At 55.8% G+C, this 14652-nt stretch overlaps 2 protein-coding genes across 6 annotated transcripts in view; one reads left to right on the top strand and one right to left on the bottom strand.

Moving 5' to 3' along the window:
- Window positions 1-1014: 1014 nt before the first annotated feature.
- On the top strand, window positions 1015-11817 carry LOC104674240 (5-hydroxyisourate hydrolase-like). Of its 2 annotated transcripts, XR_749618.2 has the most exons (6): window positions 1015-1214; window positions 1657-1796; window positions 3772-3907; window positions 4414-4770; window positions 11097-11366; window positions 11408-11817. XR_749618.2 is itself a non-coding variant. In XM_010378501.2 (4 exons), the coding sequence occupies exons 1-4, from the start codon at window positions 1155-1157 to the stop codon at window positions 4501-4503; spliced, it is 426 nt and encodes a 141-aa protein (XP_010376803.1). In that variant the 5' UTR covers window positions 1015-1154; the 3' UTR covers window positions 4504-4986. The 2 variants fall into 2 exon arrangements, 1 of the variants encoding a protein (XP_010376803.1); XM_010378501.2 differs by lacking the exons at window positions 11097-11366; window positions 11408-11817 and having other exon boundaries at window positions 4414-4986.
- GAS8 (growth arrest specific 8) overlaps window positions 3461-14652 on the bottom strand; it is a 27579-nt gene continuing 16387 nt past the window's right edge. For all 4 annotated transcript variants that reach the window (XM_030925006.1, XM_030925007.1, XM_010378525.2 and 1 more), the window contains 4 exons: window positions 14264-14350; window positions 11005-11214; window positions 5862-5927; window positions 3461-5219 (listed from right to left, as the gene is read on the bottom strand). In XM_030925006.1, coding sequence (XP_030780866.1) covers window positions 5070-5219; window positions 5862-5927; window positions 11005-11214; window positions 14264-14350 — 513 coding nt within the window. In that variant the 3' untranslated portion in view covers window positions 3461-5069. The remainder of the gene's footprint in view (window positions 5220-5861; window positions 5928-11004; window positions 11215-14263; window positions 14351-14652) is intronic.

Raw genomic sequence — 14652 nt, 5'->3', positions numbered from 1 at the left:
GTCTCTGGCACCCATGGGCATTTGCCATAACAGGTGTGAGCTTCTCTTTGGGATTATCTCCTATAAACAGAATCTACAACAAATGTCATGCGTGTTTGAATTCCAAATAGATGTTTCCTAACTAGTCCCAAAGTAGTTGTAGGCCAGAATACTCCCAACCTTTGCTGAGAGGGGTCTCCTCCCTTGCTTTTGAGTGGCCTAATTCTTCATCTACAAATAACCCACGCTGACCACCCAAGAACTGCAAACGCAGTTTGACAAGAAGAAAGACGTTCCCGGCCAGGCGCGGTGGCTCACGCTTGTAATCCTCGCACTTTGGGAGGCCGAGGCAAGCCGATCACGAGGTTAGGAGTTCGAGACCAGCCTGGCCAACACAGTGAAACCCCATCTCTACTAAAACTACAAAAATTAGCTGGGCGTGGTGGCAGGCGCTTGTAATCCCAGCTAGTCAGGAGGCTGAGGCAAGGAGGCGGAGGTTGCAGTGAGCCGAGATCGCGCCACTGTACTCCAGCCTAGACGACAGAGCAAGACTCCGTCTCAAAAAAAAAAAAAAAAAAAGGCCGGGCGCGGTGGCTCAAGCCTGTAATCCCAGCACTTTGGGAGGCCGAGACGGGCGGATCACGAGGTCAGGAGATCGAGACCATCCTGGCTAACACGGTGAAACCCCGTCTCTACCAAAAAAATACAAAAAAAAAAAACTAGCCGGGCGAGGTGGCGGGCGCCTGCAGTCCCTGCTACTCCGAAGGCTGAGACTCCGTCTCAAAAAAAAAAAAAAAAAAAAAGTTCCCAGGTCCCAGAGCAGGACGACACCGTGGCCCCGCCCCCGCCCGCTGCCCCGCCCCCTGCCCCGCCCCCGCCCGCTGCCCCGCCCCCTGCCCCGCCCCCGCCCGCTGCCCCGCCCCCGCCCGCTGCCCCGCCCCCGCCCCCACATCCGCTCTCAACGCGGCCCCGCCCCCGGCCCCCACCCACCCCCGAGCGGGTCCTCGCGACTCCGCTTCCGGGCCCCAGGTCTGTTCGCCCTGATTCCCCACCAGCGCCCCCTTCCTGGGCAAAGCCCTGCTGGGGCCCTCCTGGTGGGCACGAGGTGGTCCGGGACAGGGTGACCGGCCCCGCCCTTCCCTTTGCCCGCGGGCGTCGCAGTCCGGCAGGGCAGGATGAGCTCCCGGGCCGCCCCGCGGCTGCTGAGGCTCCAGCGACACCTAGGTCCCCAGGAGGTTAGGGGGCCAGGCCTGGACCTGCAGAGCTCCTGTCCTCTCAGCTGCTTGCGGGGGGCTGAGCGTCCAGGGCCCAGGAATCGGGGCGCGGAGGAGAGCCTAGTTCCGGGAGAACCACCCCAGGGGCTGGAACTGAGGGCCTGGGGGGAGATGGCCATTACGTGGGGGCGTGGGTGGGAGAGTGGGTGTCCCCAGTGGGGCAGGGGAGCCAGAGGGATTGGTGGGGGAGGGTCGGGAGGCACAGGTCGCGCGCTGTTTAAGTTTGGTGCCTTATCAGCTGACTAGGCAGTTCCAGTCACCCTTGCCCCCTGTCCCCTGGGCAGCTGGGAGAACTTGTCCAGAGGGCTGTTTATGCCCCACAGCTGGTGTGGACGCAGGATTGGGGTGGGTGGCCGGGCACAGGGCTCCAGAGGCTCACCTTGGTCTCCTTCTCCTGGCCCAGGGCAGCAGCATGGAGCCTAGGGACAGCCCACTGACCACCCATGTGCTGGACACCGCCTCGGGGCTCCCAGCCAAAGGCCTCTGTCTCCGCTTGTCCTGGCTGGAGGACCACAGCCAGCAGTGGATGGAGCTGAGGACAAGGTAGGAGAGAGGCCCTGGGAGGGGGAGTCCTGCCCTGAGACATGGCGGGAACTAAGGAGCCAGGTAGTGAGGCTAGAGGGTGGAGCTCACCGCTGCTGACCCTCCTCTCAGCCTGGGTTGGGGATTAGGTTGGGAGCTCTCCCTTCTGCTTCTCTCAGCCCGTTTCCTCTGAAAATACAGGGATGAGGAGAGGAGCTGTTTCCTCCCTCCCTCCAGCCTCAGGCCCCTGTGACCCTGATGGGGTGGGAGTGAGTTTCTGCCTCTCCCTGGCAGCGCGAGGGTGGGGGGTGGTGGTTAGGTGAGGCCTGAGGTGGAATCGAAGACCTCACTGTCACTGAGATCACGGTAACCTTGGGTAACCTTGTGACAGGCAGTACGCTGGACACCATTTCCACTCTTTTCATTCTCCATACACCCCGTGGGCCAGCACCATACTTACCCCTTCTACACACATGGGAAGACTGAGGCAGCAAGCCCAGGTACATGCTAGGATTCCCAGCCAGGCCTGAGGGGCAGTGTGTCCCTCAGCCTCCATGGGGTCTTGCCCACTGCCCCAGGCACAGGCTCTGCGGGGCACTTCCAGAGGCAGATGTCACCTGCCCAGGCCTTATGGCCCCTGCATGAGAGGCAGGCCCCTCCCTTCCAGCCGGAAGGACAGGGCTGGGCCCGTAGGATCAGAGTCTGACTGTGCCGGTCCTCATTTGGTCCTTCACAAAAGCTGAGACATGAGGGGTCCAGGTCCCACGTGAGAAATTAGGACGGCACTGTGTGGGCTGGGCGTCCGTGGTGGGTCACAGAGACCCATTCCCCCCATGCACACATGCTATGTTTTGTTTTGTTTTGGAGACAGAGTTTCTCTTGTTGTCCAGGCTAGAGTGAAATGGTGTGATATCGGCTCACTGCAACCTCTGCCTCCTGGGTTCGAGATTCTCCTGCCTCAGCCTCCCAAGTAGCTGGGATTACAGGCACTCACCACCACCCCCAGCTAATTTTTGTATTTTCAGTAGAGACAGGGTTTCACCATCTTGGCCAGACTGACCTTGAACTCCTGACCTCGTGATCCACCTGCCTTGGCCTCCCAAAGTGCTGGGATTACAGGTGTGAGCCACCTTGTTCGGGCTTGCTCCTTCTAATCATAGTAGAAGTGCGCACTTTAAAGACCAGCTGGCAAGAATGATGTGAGGTTTTCCAGAGGCGACTATGGGCCAAGCCACAGTTGTTCAGAACCCTGATAAGGGACCAGGGCACATAACCCGGACGCTCCGTGGAGCTGGACAGGCCCATTCTGTGGGTGAGAGTTTGGCAGAAAGCCACACACTTTTCCTTTTTTTTTTCTTGAGATGGAGTCTCGCTCTGTCGCCCAGGCTGAAGTGCAGTGGCCGGATCTCAGCTCACTGCAAGCTCCGCCTCCGGGTTCACGCCATTCTCCTGCCTCAGTCTCCCGAGTAGCTGGGACTACAGGCGCCCGCCACCTCGCCCGGCTAGTTTTTTGTATTTTTGGTAGAGACGGGGTTTCACCGTGTTAGCCAGGATGGTCTCAATCTCCTGACCTCATGATGCGCCCGTCTCGGCCTCCCAAAGTGCTGGGATTACAGGCGTGAGCCACCGTGCCCAGCCAGCCACACACAATATTTTAAGTGAAAACCACAGGTTATAAAACAATACAAATAGTATAATCCACTTTATAAGTTTGTAAACAAATATGCATAGAGAAAATCTGGAAAAATACATGCCAGCTATAAAAATTGTGGGAGACTTTTTCCCTTTTTGCTTCTGCGTGTTGTGATTTCCTAAAGACAGGGCAGTGGTGTCCCTGAACTGCTCTGGAACTGCAGGCCCTAACAGCCCCACTGTGTCTGCTCACCCAAGTCTGACGGGTGGCAGGGCAGTGTCTGAGGCCCACTGGGGTACAGACGCAGGAAAGCTGGGGTGGGGGCTTCTCATCCCCATCTCTGCAGCCTCATCCTCTCCCCAGCTACACAGACCCAGATGGCCGCTGCCCTGGACTCCTGATGCCGGACCAGATGAAGGCAGGCACCTACAAGCTCACCTTCGACACTGAGGGCTACTGGAGGAAGAGGGGGCAGGAAAGCTTCTACCCATACGTGGAGGTGAGAGCCCCGGTGGGATGGAGGGCCTGAGGCCCATGACTCACTGGGATCTGCAGGCCAGGTCCTGCTGGCCGGGCATCATTTAGACAGTGGCCAGACTGGTCCTGGCGGTGGCAGGTAGCTGAGCTCACTTGCTTTGAGCTCCCAAAAGAAAGGTGTCCAGGCAGCAATAGACTCTATGAGGACACACCCATCGCTGACCTGCTCAGGGTCAGGCTTTGTGGGGAGGCTGGGCCACTCATCCCCTCTTTGTTGACACAGCTTTTCATCTGAGCCAACTCCAGTTCTCTGGGCCTGACCTCACTGCCTCACCCCACACTGGAGCCGCCACAGCAGCACCTGACTTATTGGGCTGCAGCTTCTGTGGAGTGTCCCTCTGGTGCAGAGGGTTCACCCCATCCCAGACCCTCAGTCTGGGCTACTGAATTCTCCCAGGTGTGTTGGGGCCAGATAGGTGGTTTGCTGCCATCCCCTTATACTCTCTCCTGGCCCTCTCTCCGTCTCAGGTTGTGTTCACCATCACCAGCAATGCCCAGAAGTTCCACGTGCCCCTGCTGCTGAGCCCCTGGTCCTACACCACCTATCGAGGGAGCTAGAGCGAAGACTGGCAGCAGGAGGCTGTCTACCCTTTCCCGCACGCTGGCTGCACCCACCCAGCCCTCAACAGAGTGGGCTTCATGCTCATCGGGGAGCACTGGTGTCACCAGTTCCTGGGAAAGTCCTGGCCCCTTGGAGAATCCCACTGGGCGGCTGTGACTCAGGTGTCAATAAAATCAGTGCCAGCACCTGCAAAGCTGTCCATTTGATGAGACAACAGTGGCATGAAGACAGGCAGCACAGTGCAGCACTGCCCCAGCCCCCAGGTGAGTGCGGGGCACTCCGAGAAGGTGCTGCTGCCTGTGGTCGGAGGTGAGACCAGGGAGTAGGCCTGGACACAGCCCGGACATGCACCCAGGGAAGGAAGCAACAGGGACACCATGGGTGAGGGTCCTGCAGGTGGTTCTCCTCCACAGAGCCAGGAATGAGGATGGCAAGAATATGTGAAAAGCTTTCATTTGCTGATGATAAAATCTAAAAAACTTGCTGTCCTTGGTGTGAAAGGGGTTGCCATCCAGAGTGTTCCTAGGCTGGCTCTCTGGGCTGTGGCCCCCCAATGGGGCAGCTACGTGGGGGTGCCCACCAGTCCCGCGGGGCCCTGGCCCAGCGTCTGCCCGATCACAGCTGTTTCCAAGGGCTTGAAGCCCACGTTGTCCAGAGGGATCCCGAAGGCCAGCAGCTTTGCCTCGTACGTGTGCAGCAGGTCGTTATGGGCCTGTGGAGACAGGGCAGTGTGAGGGAGCTGAGGATCCTCAGGCTCAGGACCACCAGAGCTGAGTGCAGCTCCGTGGAGGGGCAACGTGAGCATCACAGTGTAGAAGGATAAAGCCAAAGGCTTATCAGTCATTTCCTGTGTGGGACACAGCACCAAGCACCTTCACTGCATTGGCTCAGGTAGCACGACAGGGAGAGGCTGTTCCTATTCCCATTTCACAAATGAGGAGACAGAGGCAGAGGGCAGGGACACTCAGGGCAGAGCTGTGGTCTGGGAGGGCTCTGGGCCCTGGTTGGGTGTTTCCCACTCAGGTTCTTCACGCCCTCCCTGCCCCTGTTGAATGACGTCTGTTACCTTCCCTGGTGGGCACAGCACCTTCTGACTCCCTGCCCAGCGGAAGGGGCTGACCAGGGAAGGGTCCAGGTCCCCCCCTACACCCATCCCAGCAGAGATGTGGCCTAGACAACAGTGCTGTGCCCCAGACCACACAGAATCCAGATGCTCTCGGCTGGGGACAGTGACAGCTGCCTTGTCAAACGAGGTACAAAGTGGGAATGGGTGCGGTCCTCTGAGACCATCTTCATTTAGAACAGGCTGGGCACTGAGGGGGTGGCCCTGAGGGAGGGCCGGGCACATCCGTACCTTACAGACCCGGGCCAGCTCATACTGCAGGTCCTTGATGGTGCTGTTCTTCGATTCCAGAACATCCTGAGGAGAGAGAGGTGATGGAGTTTGAGACTCATCTTTTGGCCGAGGCAATGGGGGTGGCCTGGGGGTTCCAGTGGGGGTCCTCAGAGATGCAGGGAAAAGCAGCCTGGTTTGATGGATGCATCCATCCACACAAAGTCATCAGCAGAAAAAGGTCTCCAAGGGTGGAGAGAAAACAACAAGGAAGAAACAGAGAATTGGGAGCCTGTGCTCGCACAACCTGCATCTCCATCAACAGTCTGAGCCGGGCACAGCCGCTCACGCCTGTGATCCCAGTAGTTTGGGAGGCCAAGGAGGGCAGATGACTTGAGGTCAGGAGTTTGAGACCAGCCTGGCCAACGTTGCGAAACCCCATCTCTACTAAAAATACAAAAAGTAGCCGGGCACAGTGGCTCACACCTGTGTAATCCCAGCTACTCAGGAGGCTGAGGCACGAGAATCGCTTGAACCTGGGAAACAGAGGTCGCAGTGAGCTAAGATTGAGCCACTGCACTCTCGTCTGGATGACAGAGCAAGACACCACCTCAAAAAAACCCCAAAAACGGTCCAGACACACAAGAAATGCAGACGAGGCAAGGGCAGGCAGCAGGCAGCCACACGGTGGAGACGGGACACGAAACACCACTCGCATACTGCTTAGATTACATTTCTTAAGGCTTGTGAATGTACTATCTCACTTTTTTTTTTGAGATGGAGTCTCGCCCTGTTGCCCAGGCTGGAGTGCAGTGGTGCGATCTAGGCTCACGGCAACCTCCGCCTCCCAGGTTCAAGGAATTCTCTGCCTCAGCCTCCCAAATAGCTGGGATTACAGGCACCTGCCACCACACCCAGATAATTTTTGCATTTTTAGTAGAGACAGTTTCACCATCTTGGCCAGGCTGGTCTTGAACTCCTGACCTTGTGATCCGCCCGCCTTGGCCTCCCAAAGTGCTGGGATTACAGGCGTGAGCCACCGCGCCCTGCCATCCCACTTTTTTGTAACAGAAAAAAATAGTCTTCAGCAACGTTGGCCCCACCCAGATGTGGGCAAGGGTTTCACCACCTGGCAAGGCAGGGGGCTTCTTGGGCTCCTGCCTGTGGGGCACTGCTGGGCCCAGCCTGGCTTTACAGCCGTCTCTGCTGCCCACTGACACAGCAGCCCCCTCACACCCCAGCCTGCCTGCAGTGTCCCTGCGGGGGGCCTCTGTCATTTCCCCCAGAAGATTCCTCACTTAGAAGTCAAGGTAACAATGACCAGGAAAGAAGCTGACCCACATTTAGCTCCATCCTCACCCTGGTGCGTGGGCGCAGCAACAACTCTCACAGGCCACGACTGCTCTCTTCACCCTCATTTCGGTGGCTCAGCAGCAGGCCGGGTGCAGCCGTCAGCCAGGAGCTGGAAACACACCTCCCCCGCCTCCCAGCAGTGACTCCTCACCTGCCTGTGCTCACAGGACCCAGTGCTGAGCAGACCAGCAAAGATGAGTCTTCAGTCTGGGGGCCACAGTGCCTCTGGCCCAGGTGAGGCCCCTCCTGTCCAGCCTTACTGCCTCAGGCCCTGAGAGCCAGGCCATCCCAGATGACCAGGGTCCCACAGGCACCACGGCCCACTGGGCCAGGACCCATGGTTCCCCCATGTGCGAACACCAAGTCACCTCGGCCCCTCCCAGCCCCACCTGTGGACTCAGCCTCCTGGCAGTTCTTAAACCCTCTGCCTGTCCCCATTGTGTGCTGGCCCCAACCGGCCCCTCCAGCCCTATGCTCCCCATCAGCAGCAGAGTGGGCTCTGATCTGGTTCCCCCTGCCCAGCCCTTCCATAGTTCCCAACTGGCCCGAAACTCAAAGGCACAGCTGACAGGCCTTTCAGAACCAGCCTTTTCAACCCAGTCCTGCATCTGTCCAACACCTGGGTGCCCCCAGGGCGGCTCAGCGAGGGGCTCACTACTATGACTGTGCCACTGCACTCCAGCCTGGGCGACACAGCAAGACTCGCAGAAAAAAAAAAGACATTAGGTGACTTGAATGAGGTTAACCCTTGGCCTGGTGTCAGCGATGAGCACATGGATTTGTGTTCAGCTGAACTGCATGTGGACCAATCACCTTAAAAACGCCATCTGTGGCCTTGCGGCCGGAACCTCCATCTTCCAATAATTCGCCCAAATGACAAACACAAAGGGAAAGAGGAGAGGCACCCGATACACGTTCTCTGGCTTTTTAGAAAACAGAGTTGTTCCTCTGGCCACGTACATGCGAATCTGTAAGAAAGCTGATACTGCAGACATCAAGGGAATGGGTACTGTTCCAAAAGGAAGCCCCACAAGTGCTGCCATGGCTGAACTGGGGAGTCTGCAGTGTTCCCCAGCACGCTGCTGGCATTGTTATAAACAAACAAGGGCAAGATTCTTGCCGAGAGAATTAAGGTGTGTATTGAGCACAATGAGCACTCTAAGAGCCGAGACAGCTTCCTGAAATGTGTGAAGGAAAATGATCAGAAGAAGAAAAGCCGAAGAGAAAGGTACGTGGGTTCAACTGAAGCGCCAGCCTGCTCCACCCAGAGAAGCAGCTTTGTGAGAACCAACGGGAAGGAGCCCAAGCTGCTGGAACCTCTTCCCTGTGAATTCATGGCATCATAGGTGTTAAAAAAACACAAGACCTCTGGACTATAAAATGTTTCTCTTCAGTGAGTAGAAGTATGGCACCCTCTCCCCCAAAGAAATATTTAAAGCAAATTTTAATTGTGTCCTAATTCATTATGTAATGTCTTTACTACTCAAATGTAATGTATTTCTTGCCGAAAGACGTGAGGTAGCTTATTGTGCAACAAATTACCCAGCTGGTTAGAAAATGGCCAGGTATCCAGGCACGGTGGCTCACACCTGTAATCCCAGCACTCTGGAAGGCCAAGGTGGGCGGAGCACAAGGTGAGGAGTCCGAGATCCACCTGGACAACATGGTGAAACCCCATCTCTACTTAAAAAAATACAAAAATTGCCAGGCGCAGTGGCTCACACCTGTAACTCTAGCACTTTGGGAGGCCGAGGTGGGCAGATCATGAGGTCAGGAGTTTGAGACCAGCATGACCAACATGGTGAAACCCCATTTCTACTAAAAATACAAAATTAGCCAGGCGTGGTGGTGCACGCCTGTAATCCCAGCTACTCAGGAGGCTGAGGCAGGAGAATCGTTTGAATCCAGGACACGGAGGTTGCAGTGAGCCAAGATCACGCCACTGCACTCCAGCCTGGGCAACAGAGAGAGACTCCGTCTAAAAAAAATTAGCTGGGTGCTGTGGCGGGCACCTGTAATCCCAGCTACTCAGGAGGCTGAGGCAGGACAACTGCTTGAACCTGGGAGGCAGAGGTTGCAGTGAGCTGAGATGGCGCCACTGCACTCCAGCATGGGTGACAGAGCAAGACTCCTGTCTCGGGGGGGGGGAAAAAAGAGAGATTTCAGAAGAAAATGGCCAGGTATTATGTATGAACTATTTGTACTCGTTTAAAGATAGTCCCTCTAAATCATCAAGGAAGAAATGAAATAATTTACACACACAAAAAAAGCCATCTGTGGCTGGGTGCGGTGGCTCATGCCTGTAATCCTAGCACTTTAGGAGGCCGAGGCGGGCGAATCACTTGAGGTCAGGAGTTCAAGACCAGCTTAACCAACATGGTGAAACTCCGTCTCTACTAAAAATACAAAAATTAGCCGGGCGTGGTGGCGCATGCCTGTAATCCCAGGTACTCAGGAGGCTGAGGCACGAGAACCACTGGAACCTGGGAGGCAGAGGCTGCAGTGAGCTGAGATCATGACACTGCACTCCAGCCTGGGCAACAGAGCAACACTTAGTCTTGAAAACAAACAAACAAAAATGCCATCGGTGATAGTTCTCAGGATAAAAGATGCTTGCCCAGACAGTGAGCAGCCTCAAGCCTATGTCCCAGGCATCTGTTCCACTGAAGGACGAGTCCAGCACAAAGACAGATGGGTACCCTGTGGCCCGAAGGCTGCATCTCTGTGACAACCCAGCTTCCCTGTGCTGGGGCTGCTGGTAGAGGCTTCAAGACCAGCTGTTTCCAGCTCAGGGGCAGCAGCTGGGCCAGGGGCACATGTCATCCAACTTGGAGGGCCCCGAGGAAGCCACAGGCCTGGCCTCACCTGGCCAGGATTCCAGTGTCAGTCAAAGACCCTTTGCCCTGTGTCCTGTTCCTTCTGTGACTTCCCCCAACGAGGTCCAGGGAACAGAGGCAAGGCCCAGGTCCAGAAGCTAGACACAGGTAAGAGACCACCTGTGAGGCAGTTGTAGGCTCCAGCCTCCTCCTGATCCTCCAGCTGATGCTGTTTCTCCCTGTGGGGGGCCCAGGCCTCATCTGCTTTCTTTACTGCCCTCGCCCATGCCAGGGACACCCTAGCAGAGCAGCACCATAAATAACTGTGACACAGAATGAGGGAATGTTCTGGGCTCTGCTTAGACTTCATGTCCCCAGTACCTGCAAAGGTGGGGTCAGGCTCCCCAGGCTCCCACGGCCCTGCACTTACCCCATCCGAAACTGTCCATGTCCTAAACCAGCCCATCTCAGGGCCTCCCGGTACCATCTCTGTCCCAGGATGTGGGTAGTGCCCTGGGCTGAGAGCTCAGGAAGTACTGCCATCCTTCAGGCCTGTGTCTGGGTCTGTTACCACCAACAGAGGAGTTCAGGCCACAGAGATTCCAAGAGTGGCTTTTCCACTCCCAAGGCCATCCTCAGGCTGCACTTAGATGACTAGAGCCTTACGTGCTCAGAAGAGCCAGACCCGAGAACTGGAGTGGGCAGAGGCTCAGAGGTTAGGAGTCACCATGAGGTCACACAGGGGCAAGGGAAGATCCAAGAGAGACTTGACCAGAACTGATGAGAAGAGGCTGCCGGTGCAGATGGTGAGAGGCATCCATGCCTACAGCACCCCGCTCTGTTCTCAGGCCACAGGAAACCCATGAATGCCCCCTCCCCAGTGGTTAACCGAGGGGTCTCTGTGCCCGTCTGAGGGGGAATAGCACAGAACTGAAGACCCTTGCCACACGGAAGAGGCTGCCCACTGGGGGGCCAGGAGCCTGTCTAGGGCCTACCTCAAGCTTGCGGGACACCAGCGTCAGGGCTGCGGGGTCCAGGTTAGAGGCAGCCAGGACCTCATTGAACTGCACCTCCTTCTTCTCCACAGCAGCACTCAGAGCCTGTAGCTTGCGCTCTAGCACCAGGTTCTTGAAGCCTGTCTTCTGCTGCACCTCCTGGATGGCTGCAGTGAACTTCCGGTAGAGCTCGTCCCGCTCCTGCTGCACCTGCAGGGACAGCGCTGGGGTGGGCGATGAGGCTCCTCACCTGGGGACATCTCGCTGGCAAGACGCTGCCTCCCACCTCTGCACCTGCCTGGAACATGCTGCTTCTATGGGAGGTGGCTTTCCAATAACGCCCGCTCCCACCGCGCCGGGGTGTGGGCCACACTGCCTGCACCCTGGCCCTCCACTCCCACAGCACCGGGGTGTGGGCCACACTGCCTGCACCCTGGCCCTCCGAACAGCCGCCACACAGTGGAAGGCAGGAGGAAAACATCGGCACGAGCCCTCCTCTCAGGAAGGTGTCTCTGGAAGCTGTGAGTGTCCTGGCGAGAGCTAGAGCAGCCCCACCCTGAAAGCTGCTCCATGGGTGGCCGAGGCCGGTCTTGCCCGAGTGAGGGCTGTGGGCTCAGGTGAGATGTGAGATCCAGGGCATCCAGCAGGCAGAGCTTGCAGGTGGCACCCCTTGGAGGATGTGCTCCCTTGGCCCGCCCCAGATCCTGGCATCACAGGACAGATGCTGTCTGCCCCCATAAATGGCGGATCTGGAGCATGGCCTTGGAGCCAGCTGCCTGCCGGCCAGTAAGACTATTCTTTTTTACCTCCTAACTCTTCTACTTATTAATTGCACATTCTAAAAAAAATCTAGACCTGGTTGAAGACTATAAAAAAGTGAACACCCTGAGCAGGGCACGGTGGTTCACGCCTGCAATCCCAGCACTTTGGGAGGGTGAGGTGGGTGGATCACCTGAGGTCAGGAGTTCGAGACCAGCCTGGCCAACATAGTAAAACCCCATCTCTATCAAAAATACCAAACATTAGCTGGGCATGGTGGCAAGCGCCTGTAATCCCAGCTACTCGGGAGGCTGAGGCAGGAGAATTGCTTGAACCCAGGAGGTGGAGGTTGCAGTGAGCCAAGATCACGCCATTGTACTCCAGCCTGAGCAACAAGAGCGAAACTCCATCTCAAAAAAAAAAAAAAAAAAGTGAACACCCTTAACCCCAGTTCCCAGAGGCCACCATTGTGAACACTTGGTGTGACCCCTTCCAGAATGTTCTCTATACATGTAAAAACATTTATGACTGTTTGGAAGAAAACAGGATGCTAAAATACTGCAGCTTTTTTCAAAGCATGACCTGTGATACCTGGAGCACCTCCAAGACAGCACCTGGCCCCGTATCCCTTCTCACTGCTGTTAGTTAGAATTCCCCAGATTTGTTTAAATCCAATTCCCTGTCCACAGGCACGTGGATTATAAGTGCCTTTGGGCCGGGTGCAGTGGCTCACACCTGTAATCCCAGTTGGGAGGCCAAGGCGGGCGGATGGCAAGGTCAAGATATCGAGACCATCCTGGCCAACACGGTGAAACCGTCTCTACTAAAAATACAAAAAGTTAGCCAGGTGAGGTGGCGGGCGCCTGTAGTTCCAGCTACCCAGGAGGCTGAGGCAGGAGAATCACTTGAACCTGGAAGGCGGAGGTTGCAGTGAGCCGAGATCGCGCCACGGCACTCCAGCCTGGCGATGGAGTGAGTCTCCATCTCAAAAAATAAAAATAAATAAGTGCCTTTGGTCTCTAAATTTTGCTGACAAATTTGAGCTCTCAGTTCTCTAGGAAGAGACACTGACTTTGACACTGTCAGGAACCACATTCAAATGGAAGAAAATATGGCAGGGAACAAGACTCCAACCCAGGCACGTCTCTGCTCTCCTCTTCCCAATAATGTCCACCTCAAAACTCACAGGGAGGAGGAAGGGCCCCTAACACAGCAGTCCTCAGAGTCTCACTGGGGCACCCTTCCCTTAGGTGCCAAGAGTTGGCGCAGCCTAGCAGTGCACATCATGTAGGACCTGAGGTGTCTCTGAAAGTGGGGCTAGATCTGACAGACAGATGGGATGTTTCCAAGGGGCGAATCCTACAACCGTTTGTGTTCATAAATTTCAATTAGGTTAGAGAACAAAAACAGCACATGTAACTGCAGCTCAAGATAAGATGCTCTGGCCACGCACACCACAGACAAAGCCTTGAGGGCCCCATGGTGCAAGGATTGGTCATTGGCCAGAACTTTGAAACTCAACAGAGGCAAGGAGTCTCTTTGAGGGACAGAGACGGGACCAAGCATCCCTACCACTCACTGGCAATCTCGGAAGTGCACACGAAATGAAATGTTTTCCCCCCAGTCACTTCTGCAAAGGTTTAAACCTGTCAGATCTGGTGCAGGTAAGGATGGAGACGGCCCCTCTGCACCCTGGCAGGTGTGTGACTCAGAGCAGCCCTCTGGACAGAAGATCAGAACGCTCAACACAGACCCCTCAGACCCAACAATCCCACTGCTAGGAACTGGTTTTCCTAAGAAGCACACAAGTGCACAAAGACAAATTTAAAAGGATTGAGGCAGCAATGCTTATAACCGCAGAGGATTAGAAACGGGGAGTCAGCTAAATGATCAAACATTCATGAAATGCAGCACCACGTGGCTGTGAAAAGGATGAAACAGCTTCCTGTGTGCAGCCTGATACATTGTGAGATTAAAAAGCAAGTTGTGCTTATGGCCTGATCCCGTGTTCGTAACACACAAAGTCACATCCACACTAGAGCATGCAGGAAACCTGGAAGGGAGCTCATAAAACTCGCCAGCGTGAGGCGCTGGAGGCTAATTTTCACTTACACTTAAGACCCCATGACTTCTTTACAATGAGAAGGTAATAGGGTAGGACTTAGAAACATAAACCCCTGGAAGAAAAGAGTTGCTGCAGGGGCCAGGCATCCCTCATGTGCTTTGAGAGGTGAGCTCTTAAGGGGCCAAAAGTCATGTGTGATCTGCTCCCCATGAGACCTCAGGCCTTCTGCAGGATATGCATGTGGAATAGGCCAAAGGTTTTTGCTTCTTAGAAGCTGTGGAATGAGTTACAGGGAATAGGGCTCCCAGCTTCAGAACCCAAAACCTGGCCAAGGTATCTGAAGCTGGTCCAGAGGCCAGGGCCACAAGGAGAGCCCCGTCCCTGACTAGCAGGGGTGCCACCCCCCACTGCAGGGCCAGCCTGGTGCCCACTCACCTTGGTGAACCGCTGCTCTAACACTTCATGCTCCCACTGCAGGTCTTTCAGCTCTTTCTCCGTGACTTTCAAACGGGCTTTTGTGCACTGGAGGAAAAACAGGGAGTAGGGGATAGAAAGTATTCAAGATTCACAGTTATCCAAGTAACGCAGGCTCCTGGGAGATGGCAAGGCCAAAAATAATCGCCAGAAAAACGTGGTTCCAGGACACAAGCAGCTGAGCCCCACCAAGGCAGGTCAGTAGCACACGGTGGAAGATGAGGGCCTTGTCTCCAAAACACCCCCAGACTTTACTTTCCCCAGGAGAACACAAGGCAGAAAAAGGAGAAATGCAGGCCTCCCCCATCTCCCTTCCTGCTCCTGTGATGCTCCTTCCTCCTGAGTATAGG

The sequence above is a fragment of the Rhinopithecus roxellana genome, chromosome 20 (genome assembly GCF_007565055.1).
Source record: "Rhinopithecus roxellana isolate Shanxi Qingling chromosome 20, ASM756505v1, whole genome shotgun sequence".
Lineage (NCBI taxonomy): Eukaryota > Metazoa > Chordata > Mammalia > Primates > Cercopithecidae > Rhinopithecus > Rhinopithecus roxellana.
This window is presented reverse-complemented; position numbering and strand designations above follow the sequence as displayed.

Bases quoted from the DNA above. Each gene is read 5' to 3' on its own strand.
- LOC104674240 (XM_010378501.2), top strand. From the start codon at position 1,155: ATGAGCTCCCGGGCCGCCCCGCGGCTGCTGAGGCTCCAGCGACACCTA. The intron at 1,797-3,771 runs GTAGGAGAGAGG...TCCTCTCCCCAG, and splicing joins TGGATGGAGCTGAGGACAAG to CTACACAGACCCAGATGGCC. The intron at 3,908-4,413 runs GTGAGAGCCCCG...TCTCCGTCTCAG, and splicing joins GCTTCTACCCATACGTGGAG to GTTGTGTTCACCATCACCAG.